This window comes from Mercurialis annua, linkage group LG1-X, assembly GCF_937616625.2.
Source record: "Mercurialis annua linkage group LG1-X, ddMerAnnu1.2, whole genome shotgun sequence".
Lineage (NCBI taxonomy): Eukaryota > Viridiplantae > Streptophyta > Magnoliopsida > Malpighiales > Euphorbiaceae > Mercurialis > Mercurialis annua.
The window spans coordinates 17,854,657-17,869,288 of NC_065570.1; the positions used below are offsets into that span (position 1 = coordinate 17,854,657).

The 14,632-nt window shown below is 35.4% G+C and overlaps 1 protein-coding gene across 1 annotated transcript; it reads right to left on the minus strand.

The window, feature by feature from the left end:
- Positions 1-8,805: 8,805 nt before the first annotated feature.
- On the minus strand, positions 8,806-10,143 carry LOC126666297 (uncharacterized). Its single transcript, XM_050359316.1, has 2 exons — positions 9,517-10,143; positions 8,806-8,901 (listed from the first exon to the last, which is right to left on the minus strand). Exons 1-2 carry the CDS (start codon positions 10,141-10,143, stop codon positions 8,806-8,808), a joined length of 723 nt encoding a protein of 240 aa, XP_050215273.1.
- Positions 10,144-14,632: the final 4,489 nt, after the last annotated feature.

Here is a 14,632-nt window from a genome sequence, read left to right on the forward strand (position 1 = left end):
AATTATAAATAACTCAAATATTATTTTTAGATTTTAAAAATAATATAACCAAATTGGCAAACTTTCAATTTCAAATGAAATATCCAAATTAGAAATCGAAATTGTTTAATTTATAATAAGATTGATATAAATTCCAAATTTAAAATATTAATGCCCAAGTAATTTAAAATCCAATTAATAATTGAATTGCCAAATTAAAAGTCAGCACTAATTCCGTAGATTAAAATCAAAATCAATTTTGAAAACAATTAATAAATAGCTTAAGGAATCAATATGTTTTAAGTCAAATAATCCAAGAACTTAAAAGAACCTTTAAGCATAAACAATTAAATACAGCCAAAGACCTAGAGATTTGTCCCTATAAATAGCTAGTTTTTTTATTTAATAAAGGTTACACATCAATTATCAAACAAACCAAAAACCAAAGCTCAACCTTTTTATCTTAATCTCCAGATTAAATTTAACTTAGGAGTAGATTTGACATTAATTCTGCTTGGGTTCCTTAACCTCTGAATTAATACTTATAGTTTGACACTGATCCTATTTAAACCTAGGTTATCGGATTAGTACCTACTTGCGAGTAAATCCCGCCTGGACTTTAGGTTCCCTGACGTGATTCTTCTGAGTTCAGCAATGTCGTACCTGGACGTGATTCTTGGGTTACCCCTGGTTACTCGTGAGCTACAATTTGTGACTTTTGAAGCGAACTTAAGCACAACCGATTAAAGCATCAAACCTAAACGGAACCTACCTATAAATTCAAAGATTCGAGCTTGGAATTATTTTCACGCAAACAAATACTTTAATTTGGCCTTGATTTAAAATAAAATTATAGCTGCTAACTTATTTAATGTGCTATTGTATGCATAATTTGTTACAGATACAATCTCATCAACTTGGATAAACCAATTTATTCCGATACTCTTGGTTTATGGATTACACATTTTACCGAAGGAGCTTGAGATATGTTAAAAGCCATTTAAGTTCCCACCCCTTAACAAAATATATTGCTTCTTCTAGAAGCAATATCCATACAAGCTCAGCTGATCATTGCCTGTGGTTCATTTCTCTATTGCTGCAGCTGATCATTGGATTCTCTTCATGTGGATTGCTGACCTGGAAAGAGCTGGAGTAACTGATTTCCTGAATCTGGACTATCTTTAGTTAGCTCATTCATTTTAGATTTGTTGAGCTTGTGTCACACACCAAATGTGTATTTCTTTTTTCTATTATTTGCCTTGCCACATCAGCAGTAGTTAGTTATGCTGATGTGGTACAAAAGGCAACCCTGTATTCTTGGATTCATTAATGAGAATATAACTTCTTTTACCTAATATGGTATCAGAGCTATTAGCTCTCTGATTTTGTCTTTTATTTTCTCATTTGCCAAAAAGAAAAACGGTTATCTTTTCTGTTATTTCTCTTCTCTTTGAAACCTTGAAGTTTAATAATGGCAAATCATTATAGGCCTGAGGATGTTCCTTCAAGTCCATTTTACCTTCATCCAAGTGAAAACCCTTCACTGCTTCTTGTTACAAATGTTCTTACTGGTTCTAACTATCATTCCTGGTGCAGAGCTATGAGAAAAGCTCTTATATCGAAGAATAAACTCAGATTTATTGATGGAACTATCATGATTCCTGATAGAGATCATGCTTCATTTCCTGCTTGGGACAGATGTAATAACATGGTGTGTTCTTGGCTTACAAGATCTGTAGGTGATTCATTTTCTGATAGTTTATCTTGTATAGACAATGCTATTGATGTTTGCGAGGACTTAAAGGAGAGATTTTCATAAATTGATTAAATCAGAATTTCTGATTTACAAGAATTTTTTTTTTCATTCAAACAAAATAATATGTCTGTAACAGATTATTTCACACATCTCAAAATGTTGTGGGATGAATTTGCCAGTTTGAGACCTGTACCAAGGTGTATTTGTACACCAATGTGTTCTTATAGTTTATTGAAGACTATAAAGGATTACTCTGCAAATGATAGATCTATAAGATTTGTTAAAGGATTGAATGATAACTATGCAGTTATCAAAAGCCAGATCATGATGATGGATACTCTTCCTCCTATTAACAAGGCTTTTTCTATTATAATACAACATGAGAGACAATTTGGGATGACTAATTCCAACAATGAAGCTGTTGCTTTTTTGGCTAGAGGAAATTCTAGTCAATCACACCAGAATTATACTGATAATCATGATACTAATGCATTCTGCAAACCAGGAGAATCTTATGTGAAATACAGCAAAGGAAATTTTCATTGTTCTGGAAGTTATGGCAATTCTGGAAACTATGGAAAACAGAAGAAATTCAACTATGGTCAAAATAAGAAACCAATTTGTTCTTATTGTGGCATTGAGAATCATGCTGAAGATATATGTTACAGAAAACATGGATATCCTCCCAATTTTTAGTTCAAAAATAAAAGGGTTAGTGCTCCTCAGGCTAATCAAGTTGAATTTGATGACTAACAACACAATAACGCAGACTCTTATGAGAAGGAGAATTCTTTTAAGAGTGAACTCAATGATGCTCAGTTTCCTTTTACAAAGGACCAGTACACAAAATTACTGGCTTTGATTCAACAGAATGGTGCCAATTCTCATGTTAACAAAATTTCATCTCACTTCAAGCCTGACAGTATTGCAGGTAACAAATCTCATTTTTGTTTTATGTCAGAAAGTTCTAAGTGTTGTGACTGGATAATTGACACTGGTGCCACAGATCACATCACTTGTAACATGAAATTGTTCAAATGGTCAAGGACTGTAAATGATATGGTTGTTAAACTACCTAGTGGTCATCAAGTTGTTGTTGAAAGGATTGGTGATATACATATCACACCTTCTTTTTTGTTGACTAGTGTCCTATATGTGCTTGTTTTCAGTTTTAACTTGATATCTGCAAGTAAACTGACAGGTTCATCATCTCTATGTTTGATTTTCTATCAAAATATTTGCATAATCCAGGATATGCTCAAGATGATGATTATTGGATTAGCTAAAAAAATTCATGGCCTTTATGAACTACAACTAGAAGTAGTATCTCAATGCAATTCTGTTATTAATTAACCTTTCACCAATGCAGATCTATGGCATTATTGTCACGACCCGAAATCTCGAGCCGTGCCCGGCGCTAGGGAATGGGAGTGGTAGATCCGAATCCCGTAGCAAGCCTAAAAACGAGTAAATTTTTTTTTCCGTAATATAACGTATAATATAAATAAAACAATCCTTCATAAAACATTTTCATAAACTTGAAATGTTTACAATACTTGTAACATCGTCCGAAGCGATGTACGATAAGCCAGGGTCTTATTATGCGATGTCACACATCAAGCATAGCCCGGTTTGCAAAATCAAGTAGATGGTTAAAAGCGCAGTTTAAAACTTTATTTACATATCAGAGTTTGGATAAAACATTAAAACCGTTCAACTAAGCCATATTTATAACTAGGACTTGTCATCTACTGCAGCATTCGATCGACGTCTTCTTATTTACATACTTCCAAAATATGGACTTCTGAACAAGGATAGAAGTCTGTCACGTCAAATCATTTTACCTGAAAGGAAAGACTATTTGGGGGTCAGTCAACGCTGAGTGAGTCTATAGTTTACAAGTGAGTATTATTTAAAACAAAACAATGCTATAAATATTTATTCATATGCATCCAAATATAAATTCCGAATGAAACCCTATACCCAAATAAGTCATTCATATTCGAGAATCATTGTAACCATAGTATATAACATCATATCATTTAATTCTTAGTGGTACGGTCCCGAGATAGTTCGACCGAGTTACCGTTACCACGTGGCATAGTCCCGAGATAGTTCAACCGAGTTACTTATGCCACTACTTAATCCCAAGGTCTGAGTCCCGAGATAGTTCGACCGAGTTACTCACTAGATACGGGTCCCGAGATAGTTCGACCGAGTTACTCTCGTATCTATCAAAAAACATAATCCTTCTTCCGATTTCACATCTCTAATTATAAAGCGCTCGGATCAAAACTGGTGATCACACAGTTCCTATTGCCGCCCAATAGGAAAGCTTGTTCCATCGGACTTACATTGGTTTCAAAACAATGATGCATGTCATTTATAATAAACATTTTAATAATAAAATAATGCTATGCAATTTATATAAAAGTTTTGCATTTAAAAGTAATGCACAGTTAATACGTCAAATGTAAACATATATAAACTCACCGCTTGCTACTCCTAAAATCTCGATCAATTAACTGCAGTCTAGCTTAAGGTGCTCCTTGTCCGTTAGTTGCGTTCCTTGCCGGATCTAGATAAGATGTAAATTAACTTAAATAAGATTCTAACCCGATAGACCTATAGACTTTAGGTAAAACGCAACTTAATTTGCTATAATTAAATCACGTCTAATCTTGACGTAAAACTAACTAAACAAAATCTTTTAAGATCTAATAATGATTCTTAATTGTTTCCATTGAACTTTAGTTCAACTTCTAATCCCAAAATTATACAATCCTAGATCCACATTTTTAATAGATAGAAGTTTACAAACTTCTAATATCTTAACATACTAATCGTCCAAATATTTATTTATCAATAAAATTATAAATGACTAAAATATTCCGAGCTTTATCCCGATATTTAGAATAGCTAACATTATGTTAGTATTCAACTCTTGTCGAACTCTTAATTGACATTTAACAAATCCATTTTTTTAGACGTTACGATTTTTATTGTAACTTAAACTTCTATTTATAGCTTTTAACTTTTAAATAAATTCCATTTTTTAACCAATCTTAAATATCATTTTAACTAACTATTAACTAATCTTAACTTAATAAATGTATCATATATTTTTTTTTTTCATTTCTTAAACCCTTCTATAAATCATTTTCTATTAACTTCGTTCATTGCTAATAACCCGTCAAACTTGCGCTTAATCGCACCAATCAAAAACTATACAAACGAGGACCAAAATACGTCGAATTTCCCTCTCCCCCGACGTCCGAGGGCTGCAATTGCAGCCCTCAAAGGGGCTGCCCAGCTCTGCTCTTTAGAGCAGAGCTGCTGCCCTGCGGCAGAATTCTGCCGAGGCAGAATTCTGCCCGTAAGGGCTGCTCATGGTGAGCAGCGTTTGCTGCTCACCGGAGCCAACTCCGGCCACCTATTCTCCATAAATTTCACACCAAAAAATCCGCCATAGCCTCCCCTAATTATTTAATAAATTTCAGCTCAAAATCAAGTCTTAAATTCATCAATTTATCAACACAATTCATCAATTATTAGAGCTGAAAATAAATTACCTAAAATTCCTTTATAATTCTCCAAAATCTAACACCAAATCATCCTATAATTAACCTTTATTAACCAACCAAAATTTAAATTAATGAAAGAAAAGAGTTTACCTTTGAGAATATGATGATTTTCTCTCAAAATCCCTTAAGCTTAGAGTTGATTTCTTAGTGTGATGATGGTGGGGTGGGTCACGGCAAAAGGGGAGTTGGAGAAGATGAGGGTATTTCTTTTTGCTAGATAATGGGAGGAATAAGATAAATATGAGTAATTCATAATGGTTAAAGGGGTCTAATTTAGTGGGATTTAATAATAGAAATGGGCTTAGCAATAGAAATAGATTTTAATTAATCTTAAGTCCTCTTTTTTTTTATTTAAAATTTGATTATATTTTATTTCACTTCCGTAAACGTCATGGTGCTAAATCCGAGTCGTTTCTTAAACTTGACACTTCTCGTATAAATTTCATTTTTATACTTTATTTGGATATTTAATTTATTAGTTACGGCTAATTTCTTATTTATTTATAATCTCACTAATAAATATTCTAGAAAAATAAAATTTTAGCTTAGACTTTATTTTATCAATTTTCTTAAATTTTCTAATTCCCGTCAAAACTCTAAAATCTAATCACTTTTCCGTCTTCCTTACTTGAATTTCTAAACTCCAAATTTTCCTTGTACGAACTATTCCTTAATATCTTGCGGGTTATTACAATTATAGGTTGGGGCATGCATCAGCTCACAGGATTAAAAAGATTCATGAAGTAGATTCTAGAGTCACTTGTTCTAAAAACTCAGTATGTGAGTTTTGTCATATAGCTAAGCAGAAAAAGTTGCCTTTTCCTGTTAGTGAATCTAAGACATCTGCTGTTTTTGAAATTGTTCATATGGACATATGGGGTCTAGTTAATAAAGCTTCTATTAATGGTCATCGATACTTCTGAACTGTTGTTGATGATCACAACATATATAAATGGGTGTTTTTGATGCAGAATAAATCACAGACAAGAGAATTCATTCAGAATTTCTTTTCTTATGTAGAAACACAGTTTTCTCAGAGAATTAAAGTCATTAGAACTAATAATGGGCAGAATTCAATATCAATGAGTTCTTTGTTGCAAAAGGAGTTATACATCAAATTTCTTGTGTTTACACACCTGAGCAAAACACTGTTGTTGAACGCAAACACCAACATATTTTGAATATTGCCAGATCTCTCAAGTATCAAGCTGGAATGCCTTTGTTTCCATGGAATCACTGCATAGAGCATGTGGTTTACTTGTTAAATAGAATACCTTCTCCTGTAATTAATGATTGCTCCCCATAGGAAGTTTTACATGGCCAAAAACCAGTGTATCAGCATTTGAGGGTATATGGTTGTCTTTGCTTTGCAGTACCATTGCTGAACTCAGAAGCAAGTTTGATCCAAGAGCAATCAAATGCATCTTTATTGGATTTCCAGCTAACACCAAAGGTTACAAACTCTATAACCTTCACAATCATCAAGTTTTGATTTCAAGAAATGTGTTGTTTGATGAACACTGCTTTCTACTTCTTGACAAAATACACAACTCTGCACATCCCATTTTTACAAACTCACCCTCATTTTCCCAATTCATTGATCCTATTCCTATACCTCCACATCCTAATACACTACCACCAAACACTCCATGGACATCTCCACCTCCTTTTCCTACTCAAACATCAACTAACCCAATTTTTAAACCTGCCGAATTTCCAGTTTTAAGGAGAAGCAGCAGAACTATAAAAATCCCTTCTATTCTAAAAGACTTCCACTGCAATTTACATTCTCTTTCAGCTAACCTAATCACTTCTCCACATTCTCTTTCAAATGTCCGTACTTATCAAAACCTATCCAACACACACGAAGCTTTCTCAGTAGCTCTTACTGATGAAACAGAACCTGCATCTTATAATGAGGCAATAAAGCACATTCATTGGCAGCATGCCATGACATCAGAGTTAAATGCTTTTGTTGACAATGGGACATGGACTCTCTAAGAATTACCAGAAGTAAAGCAACCCATTGGATGCAAATGGGTATATAAAGTGAAGCATAAATCTGATGGGACCATTGAGAGATACAAGGCAAGACTTGTAGCAAAAGGCTTTACTCAACAGCCTGGTTTGGACTATAATGATACTTTTAGTCCAGTAGCAAAAATGACTACCATCAGAACTTTGCTTGTTGTTGCTGCAATCAAAGGATGGCATTTGGAGCAATTAGACATTAATAATGCCTTCCTCCATGGAGATATTCTTGAGGAAGTTTACATGACAGTCCCTCCTGGTTTTACAACTCCAAACAAAGTTTGCAGACTTCATAAATCCCTATATGGATTGAAGCGGGAAAGTAGACAATGGTACATCAAACTTACTGATGCAATGATCACCCAATGATTCTCTTCTGCTGCCTCAGATCCATCTCTTTTTATAAAACACAGTAAGCATTCCTTTATAGATTTACTTGTGTATGTAGATGATGTGATCTTAGCCAGTGATTCCTTTTATGAGATAGCTTCTATTAAAGCTCACTTGCATGATTTTTTTAAGATCAAGGATCTTGGACCTTTGAAATACTTCTTAGGTCTAGAAGTTGCAAGATCTAAAGCTGGTATCAATTTATGCCAGAGGAAGTATACTTTAGATCTTCATAAAACTACAGGTTTTTCTGATGCCAAGCCTGTCCCAACACCACTAGTCAATTCAAAAAAGTTGTCCAAAACAGATGAAGCTCCTCTTTTTGATGTTCATGGATATAGGCAGTTAATTGGAAAACTATTGTATATCTGCACCACAAGACCTGACATTCAGTTTGATATTCAACAAATATCTCAATTCATGGACTGTCTTTCTGATGTTCATCTCCCATCAGTGCACAGAGTATTGAGGTACCTCAAGTCTTCTCTAGGCAGAGGACTCTTCTTTTCAGCTAAATCTACAATTCATTTACACAGTTTCACAGACTAAGACTGGGCTGCCTGCATGGATACAAGAAAATCAGTCTCAGCTACTGTGTTTTCCTTGGTGATTCATTGATTTCATGGAAATCTAAAAAGCAAACTACAGTGTCAAGATCTTCTTCAGAAGCAGGATATAAAGCCTTAGCAACTTTGACTTGTGAACTTCAATGGCTGCTCTACTTACTCAGAGACTTGTGTCAAACACATTCTCAAGCTACTGTCATATTTTGTGATAGCCAATCTGCTCCTCAGCTTGCCCATAACCCAGTCTTTCATGAGCGTACTAAGCACATTGAAATTGACTGCCATGTCATTCGTGACAAACTACAGAAAACATAGTTCATCTTTTGCCTGTTGCTTCCTCTAGTCAACTGGCTGACAGTTTTACCAAAGCTCTTGCACCAACTATGTTCTTTCAAGCTGTTTCCAAGCTGGGCTTACAAGATCTATATGCTCCAGCTTGAGGGGGCATAAAAGAATATATTGCTTAAACTAGAAGCAATATCCATACAAGCTCAGCTGATCATTGCCTGTGGTTCATTTCTCTATTGCTGCAGCTGATCATTGGATTCTCTTCAAGTGGATTGCTGACCTGGAAAGAGCTGGAGTAACTGATTTCCTGAATATGGACTACCTTTAGTTAGCTCATTCATTTTAGATTTGTTAAGCTTGTATCACACACTAAATGTGTGTTTCTGTTTTCTATTATTTGCCTTGCCACATCAGCAGTAGTTAGTTATGCTGATGTGCTATAAAAGGCAACCTTGTATTCTTGGATTCATTAATGAGAATATAATTTCTTTTACCCAATACCCCTCAGTCGTATATATCTCATATGAAGAAGAAACAATCATTTGTGAATGATTCCATACATAATTTAGATAAAATCTTATATAAGCATGAGTCGCTTGAAATTATATATGAACAGATTTACATATAATAAGTTTTTTGTTATTATGCAGATTTTATGTAATCATATTTTGTTGTTTTTGTATTTAATGTAATAACATATTATTTTATTAAATAATATTCTGGCTGGTAAAAATGACAATTTAGTAAGAGATTTTTTGGTGGTTAATTATTGTTTATTAGAAAAAACTTGTCATTAGAAAAAACTTAATGAAGGGATAATAATGATTTAGTGAGGGAAAATTGGTTATTAATAAAAGATTAATAAACATGTAATAAATATATTTTTTTGAGAGGAAAATAAGAACTTTATTAATCTAGCAACTGAATTAACAAGTTCATTGACCGGAAAAGGAACGTTTCCGTCAACAATTATGTTTTTTCCAATAAAAACACCCCATTTAGCAAGAGCATGGGCTACTTGGTTACATTGTCTTTGAATATGTCGAAAATGAACCCTGCGCGAAACCGTTTCCATTAAACAATCATCGATAATGATATGGACCAGATCAATGGCGTTCTTCGAATTGTTCAGCCTGCTGATAACGTTGGACGAGTCAGATTCTAATATAATTTCTTCTTCCTGGAACTGAGCTGAAATTTGCAAACCTAGCTGTACCGCCCTAGCTTCGGCTGCTTCCGCGTCTGTGATTCCATGAACGGCAGAAACTCCCCATCTGATGACAGCTCCTTGGGCGTTCCTACAAACAGCACTAACCACCGAACTGTTATTCCTAACAGATACCGCAGCGTCTGTATTAACTTTTATCATCATACCAGTCGGGGGTATCCAACTCAAAGCTTCAGCTGGAGATAGCACTTTGGATATCCTATCCAATGAAGATTTGTGGCTCAGATCAGAGGTGACTTGTTGAAATAGGAACTCCAGCGATAGCCTCTTATTACCAAAAACCAGGTTGTTCGTATCAATCCAGATTGTCCATAGGCTCATAATGAACGTCTAAAGATCGTCCATCTTGAGCATATTGAACATATAAGTCAGCCATTCTTGCACCGTCCTGCATGCAAAAAGATCAACACGTAACGTGAGGGGAGAAATAAGCCAAATACCACGCACAACATCACAATCTTTCAAAGAATGAAGTTGGGTTTCCTCCTCACACCCATACCGTTGACATATTTTGGAGATGTCAGGAATACGAATTGATAAATTCATGTTGCATGGCAGAGTATTATGATTTATTCTCCAAAGAAAATGGCGAACTTTCGGTTGTACTAGACATTTCCATATTCTTCCCTACAAATCCATGTGATACGAATTATTAGAGCTGGATGCATGGCTTTTTTCCATCAGCTTACAAACTTGGTGGTAACCTGTTTTGAAAGAATAAATGCCGTTCTTGTTAGGGAACCAACACATTTTATCCGGCGGGAGTCTTCTACTCAGCGGGATCTTGATAATGTTGGCTACATCGTCAGGTGTGAAACAATTAGCTAACTTCTCCTCATTCCATTCCCCATTCCGAATAAACTCATTAACAGTGCATCCTTCATTGAAATTTTGACAACCGATAGGTTTCATATACGGTCTGGATGTGATCCAGTTATCCTCAACCACTTTAACCTTCTCACTGTTGCCAATTCTCCAAGCCTACCATGTATCGAGAACGCGCTTGCCCTCTAAAATACTTTGCCAAATATAACTTGATTGCCGACGTGGGGTAGCCTGTGTAAAATCACATGCGGATAGTAATTTGCCTTCATCACCCTAGAACAAAGAGAGTTAGGGGATTAGATCAATTTCCAAGCCTGCTTGGCAAGCATTGCTAAATTGAAAGCACGAATATTGCAAAAACTAAGACCTCCCTGCTTCTTCGGCTTGCAAATGAAGCTCCAGCTGACCCATAGAATCTTCTTCTTATCCTCTGAACCGCTCCACCAAAATCTGGAGATTATACTCCGCATTTCATTACAGAAAGAAATCAGAAGAGCAAAGCATCTCATGATATAAGTGGGAATAGAATGTGTTATAGATTTAATAAGCACTTCACGGCCTGCTTTTGAAAGATATTTCTCCTTCCACCCTAGGATTCTCTTTTGGAGATGATCACGAAGTAAAGCAAGAATTGATTTCTTAGAGCGACCAATCAATGTTGGCATTCCCAAGTACTTCTTGAAGCAATTAACCACCTGGAATCCCAGCACCTCATGAACTACATCTCTATTTTCTTCGGTAACCCCAGAACTGAAAAAGACCTCCGACTTGTCAACGTTTATAAGCTGCCCAGATGCCTCCTCATACACCGCAATAATCCGTTTCAAAGCTTGGCTTTCCTGAATGGTGGCTTTGATAAATAAAACACTATCGTCAGTGAAAAAGAGGTGATTAATGCAAGGACCACCGCCACACACTCTACCACTAGAGATTACTTTATTTCGGACCTCTTTTCGCAACATAGCAGAAAATCCCTCGGAGCATAGGAGGAATAAGTATGGGGAGAGAGGATCGCCCTGACGGAGACCACGCTGCGGGAGAATCATACCCACCGGAGAACCATTCACTAGAATGGAGAATGATACGGTTGAGATGCACACCATAATCAGAGTGATAAAATGACTGGGGAACCCCATCTTAACCATAGCTTTCTCTATAAAACTCCATTCTACTCTGTCATAGGCCTTGCTCATATCCAGCTTGAGAGCAACATTTCCTGTTTTACCTTGGGAACGCTTTGTCATAGAATGAAACATCTCGAATGCTATCATATCATTGTCTGTAATCATTCTACCAAGGATAAACGCACTCTGAGCTTCATCAATAATGTCAGGGAGCATTCCTTTCATTCTATTTTCCAGGACTTTAGCAATCAGCTTACAAATAACGTTGCATAGACTAATAGGATGGAAGTCCTTCATAGACTACGGGCAGGACTTCTTGGGTATCAGAGTAATAAAGGTATGGTTAATCTTACTCGGCATCTCTCCCGTATTCAAAAAACCCAGAACACAATCCATCACATCACGACTAATGAAATGCCAATAAAAATTATAAAACAGGGCAGGCAAACCGTCAGGACCCGGTGCCTTTAAGGATCCCATTTGTTTTAGCGCAACTTTGATTTCATCAACACAAAACGGTCTTTGCAGCTCTAGCAACTGTTCGCCCGAGATGGCAGAATCAATGCATTCGATAACCTCCATCTGATTAGTGGAATCTGAAGTAGTGAAAAAGTACGAAAATAATCTTCAACCACAGCCGATATCTCCTTACCACTTTTCCAGTTTCCGCTGCCATCACGGATGCGATGTATAGTGTTATTTTTTTTCCGGTTTGACGATTTTTGGTGGAAAAACTTCATATTTTGATCTCCTTCTATAAGCCAATCCGCACGTGATCTCTGTTTCCACATCAATTCTTCCTTTGACAGCAGCTCATCAAGCTCAGTCGAGGCAACTACCTCTCGTCTATTATTAGCATCACAACTACTACTGTTCTGTATAACATGTAGTTCATCCAGTTTCTCTATTAATTGTTTATTGAGATCACCAAAGTTAGCATGAGCCCAGGCCTTTAACATACCGCTGCATTCTTCGGTTTTGTCCATAAACTCCAACGGACGATCTCTAGCTGCTCCCCACGCCTGAATTACCACTTCATTAAAGTTGTCGTGTCGCATCCACATTTGCTCAAATCTGAATATTCTATCGCGCTTACTTCCCACTTGCTGTGACAGAGTAGTATTGAGCATAATAGGGTTATGATCCGACTTTTACCGGGCTAATTGAGCAACATTGTAATACCCCGTAAAATTTAAGGATTAAATTATCCCATGTAAGGAATAATTTATAGGACCGGGAGAACGTAAATTAAATTTAAGGATAAATTTAATTTATAGTATCTCCGGAAATATAAAATAGCTATAGAAGTTAAAATATAAAATTTGGATATCTATATTTTAACTAATGGGAATAAAGAAATGCTTATAAATTAAAATAGGATAATTTATAAGTCCCGTGTGAATATTTTTGGAGTCAATATTCACGGAATGTTTTTAGAAAGTTACTCCTAAAATTTTATAGAAATTGGAGATAGAAATTTTATTAAGTGGGTCTAATTTAGCCCTAATAAATCTTTAATGATTTATTAAAAATAAAATATAAGTCCCGTGAGAATAAAAATTACGTTTTTATTCTAATTATGAATTATTGAATTCGTGGTTAAAATTTCATAAATTTTGGAGTTCGTTGTCCGTTTTAGTTACGGACGAGTATTTAAGAATTTGGGTTAAAGTAACGCGTAAATGCCTAGGGACTAGTTTGGATTTTAACCAAACTATATATAAAACCAATTCAAATGAAAAGATTCATTTGAATCAGAAACCTAAAATCTTAGGTTTTATATACACAGAAACGGCGACGAAGGCAACGACGGTAGGTTATCCGTTTTCGATCCGATTTATCATTTCTAACTCAAATTTCTTTGGTAATCCATTATTAATCGAAGTTATAACCGTTATTTTGAATTTGGTTATATAGAAAATGGATTATATTCGAATATATAACGGTTACCGTATCGAATCGAACGAATACGTAATGATTTTACGTTTCGATAGCGGAAATGGATAGATTGGTGTTTGTATTAGCGTTTTGGATCGAAAAAACGAAATATAGCTCGATGGATTTGGCCCGGGAATGGAGTTCCCGTGGCTGTGCGTGAAGCACCCACTGTGCGGACGCACAGCCAGGCTGTGCGCACGCACAGCCCGACTGTGCGAGCGCACAGTCTCTTTGAGTTAGAATTCTTGTTTCAATTGTGTTTAATAATTGTTTTCTAACTAGATCCGACGAGCAAGCAAGTTATCGGACCAGAAGAGTAGAGCATGACCGAGAACTGTTTTGTGGATAACGGTTTTGTGAGTTTGCATATTTACTTTTGAATATGGGTTAATTCCTAAAAAAATCACGAACTTTACACGAAGTTTCATTTTAATCATGAACTTTAAAAGTTGTCTTTTAAAGGCACGAACTTTCATTTTGTTTCAAATCTATCGCCAAAGTAAAATCCGATGTATTTTATCGAACCAAAAATTCCTAATCCTATATACTCTAACTAAAAGATAATAAGATTTAATGTCAATTTATAATTTGGGTCTTTCATTAATGGTTTATTGAAGAATTTAGTCAACAAAAATACATTGAAATGATAGATTTGAAACAAAATGAAAGTTCGTGCTTTTAAATGGCAACTTTCAAAGGTCATGATTAAAATGAAACTTCGTGTAAAGTTCGTGATTTTTTTAGGAATTAACCCTTTGAATATTGATGTCAAAACATTTACAACTTAAAATGTGTTTGAAATTGCATTGCATAGAGTCTATTTGAAACCAATATATAGATCCACTGGAACGTGCTATTTGGATGCACAAAGTGTGTTTACATGCGATTTCTGCTTTTATTAATCTGCTTGAGTAACTATGTGA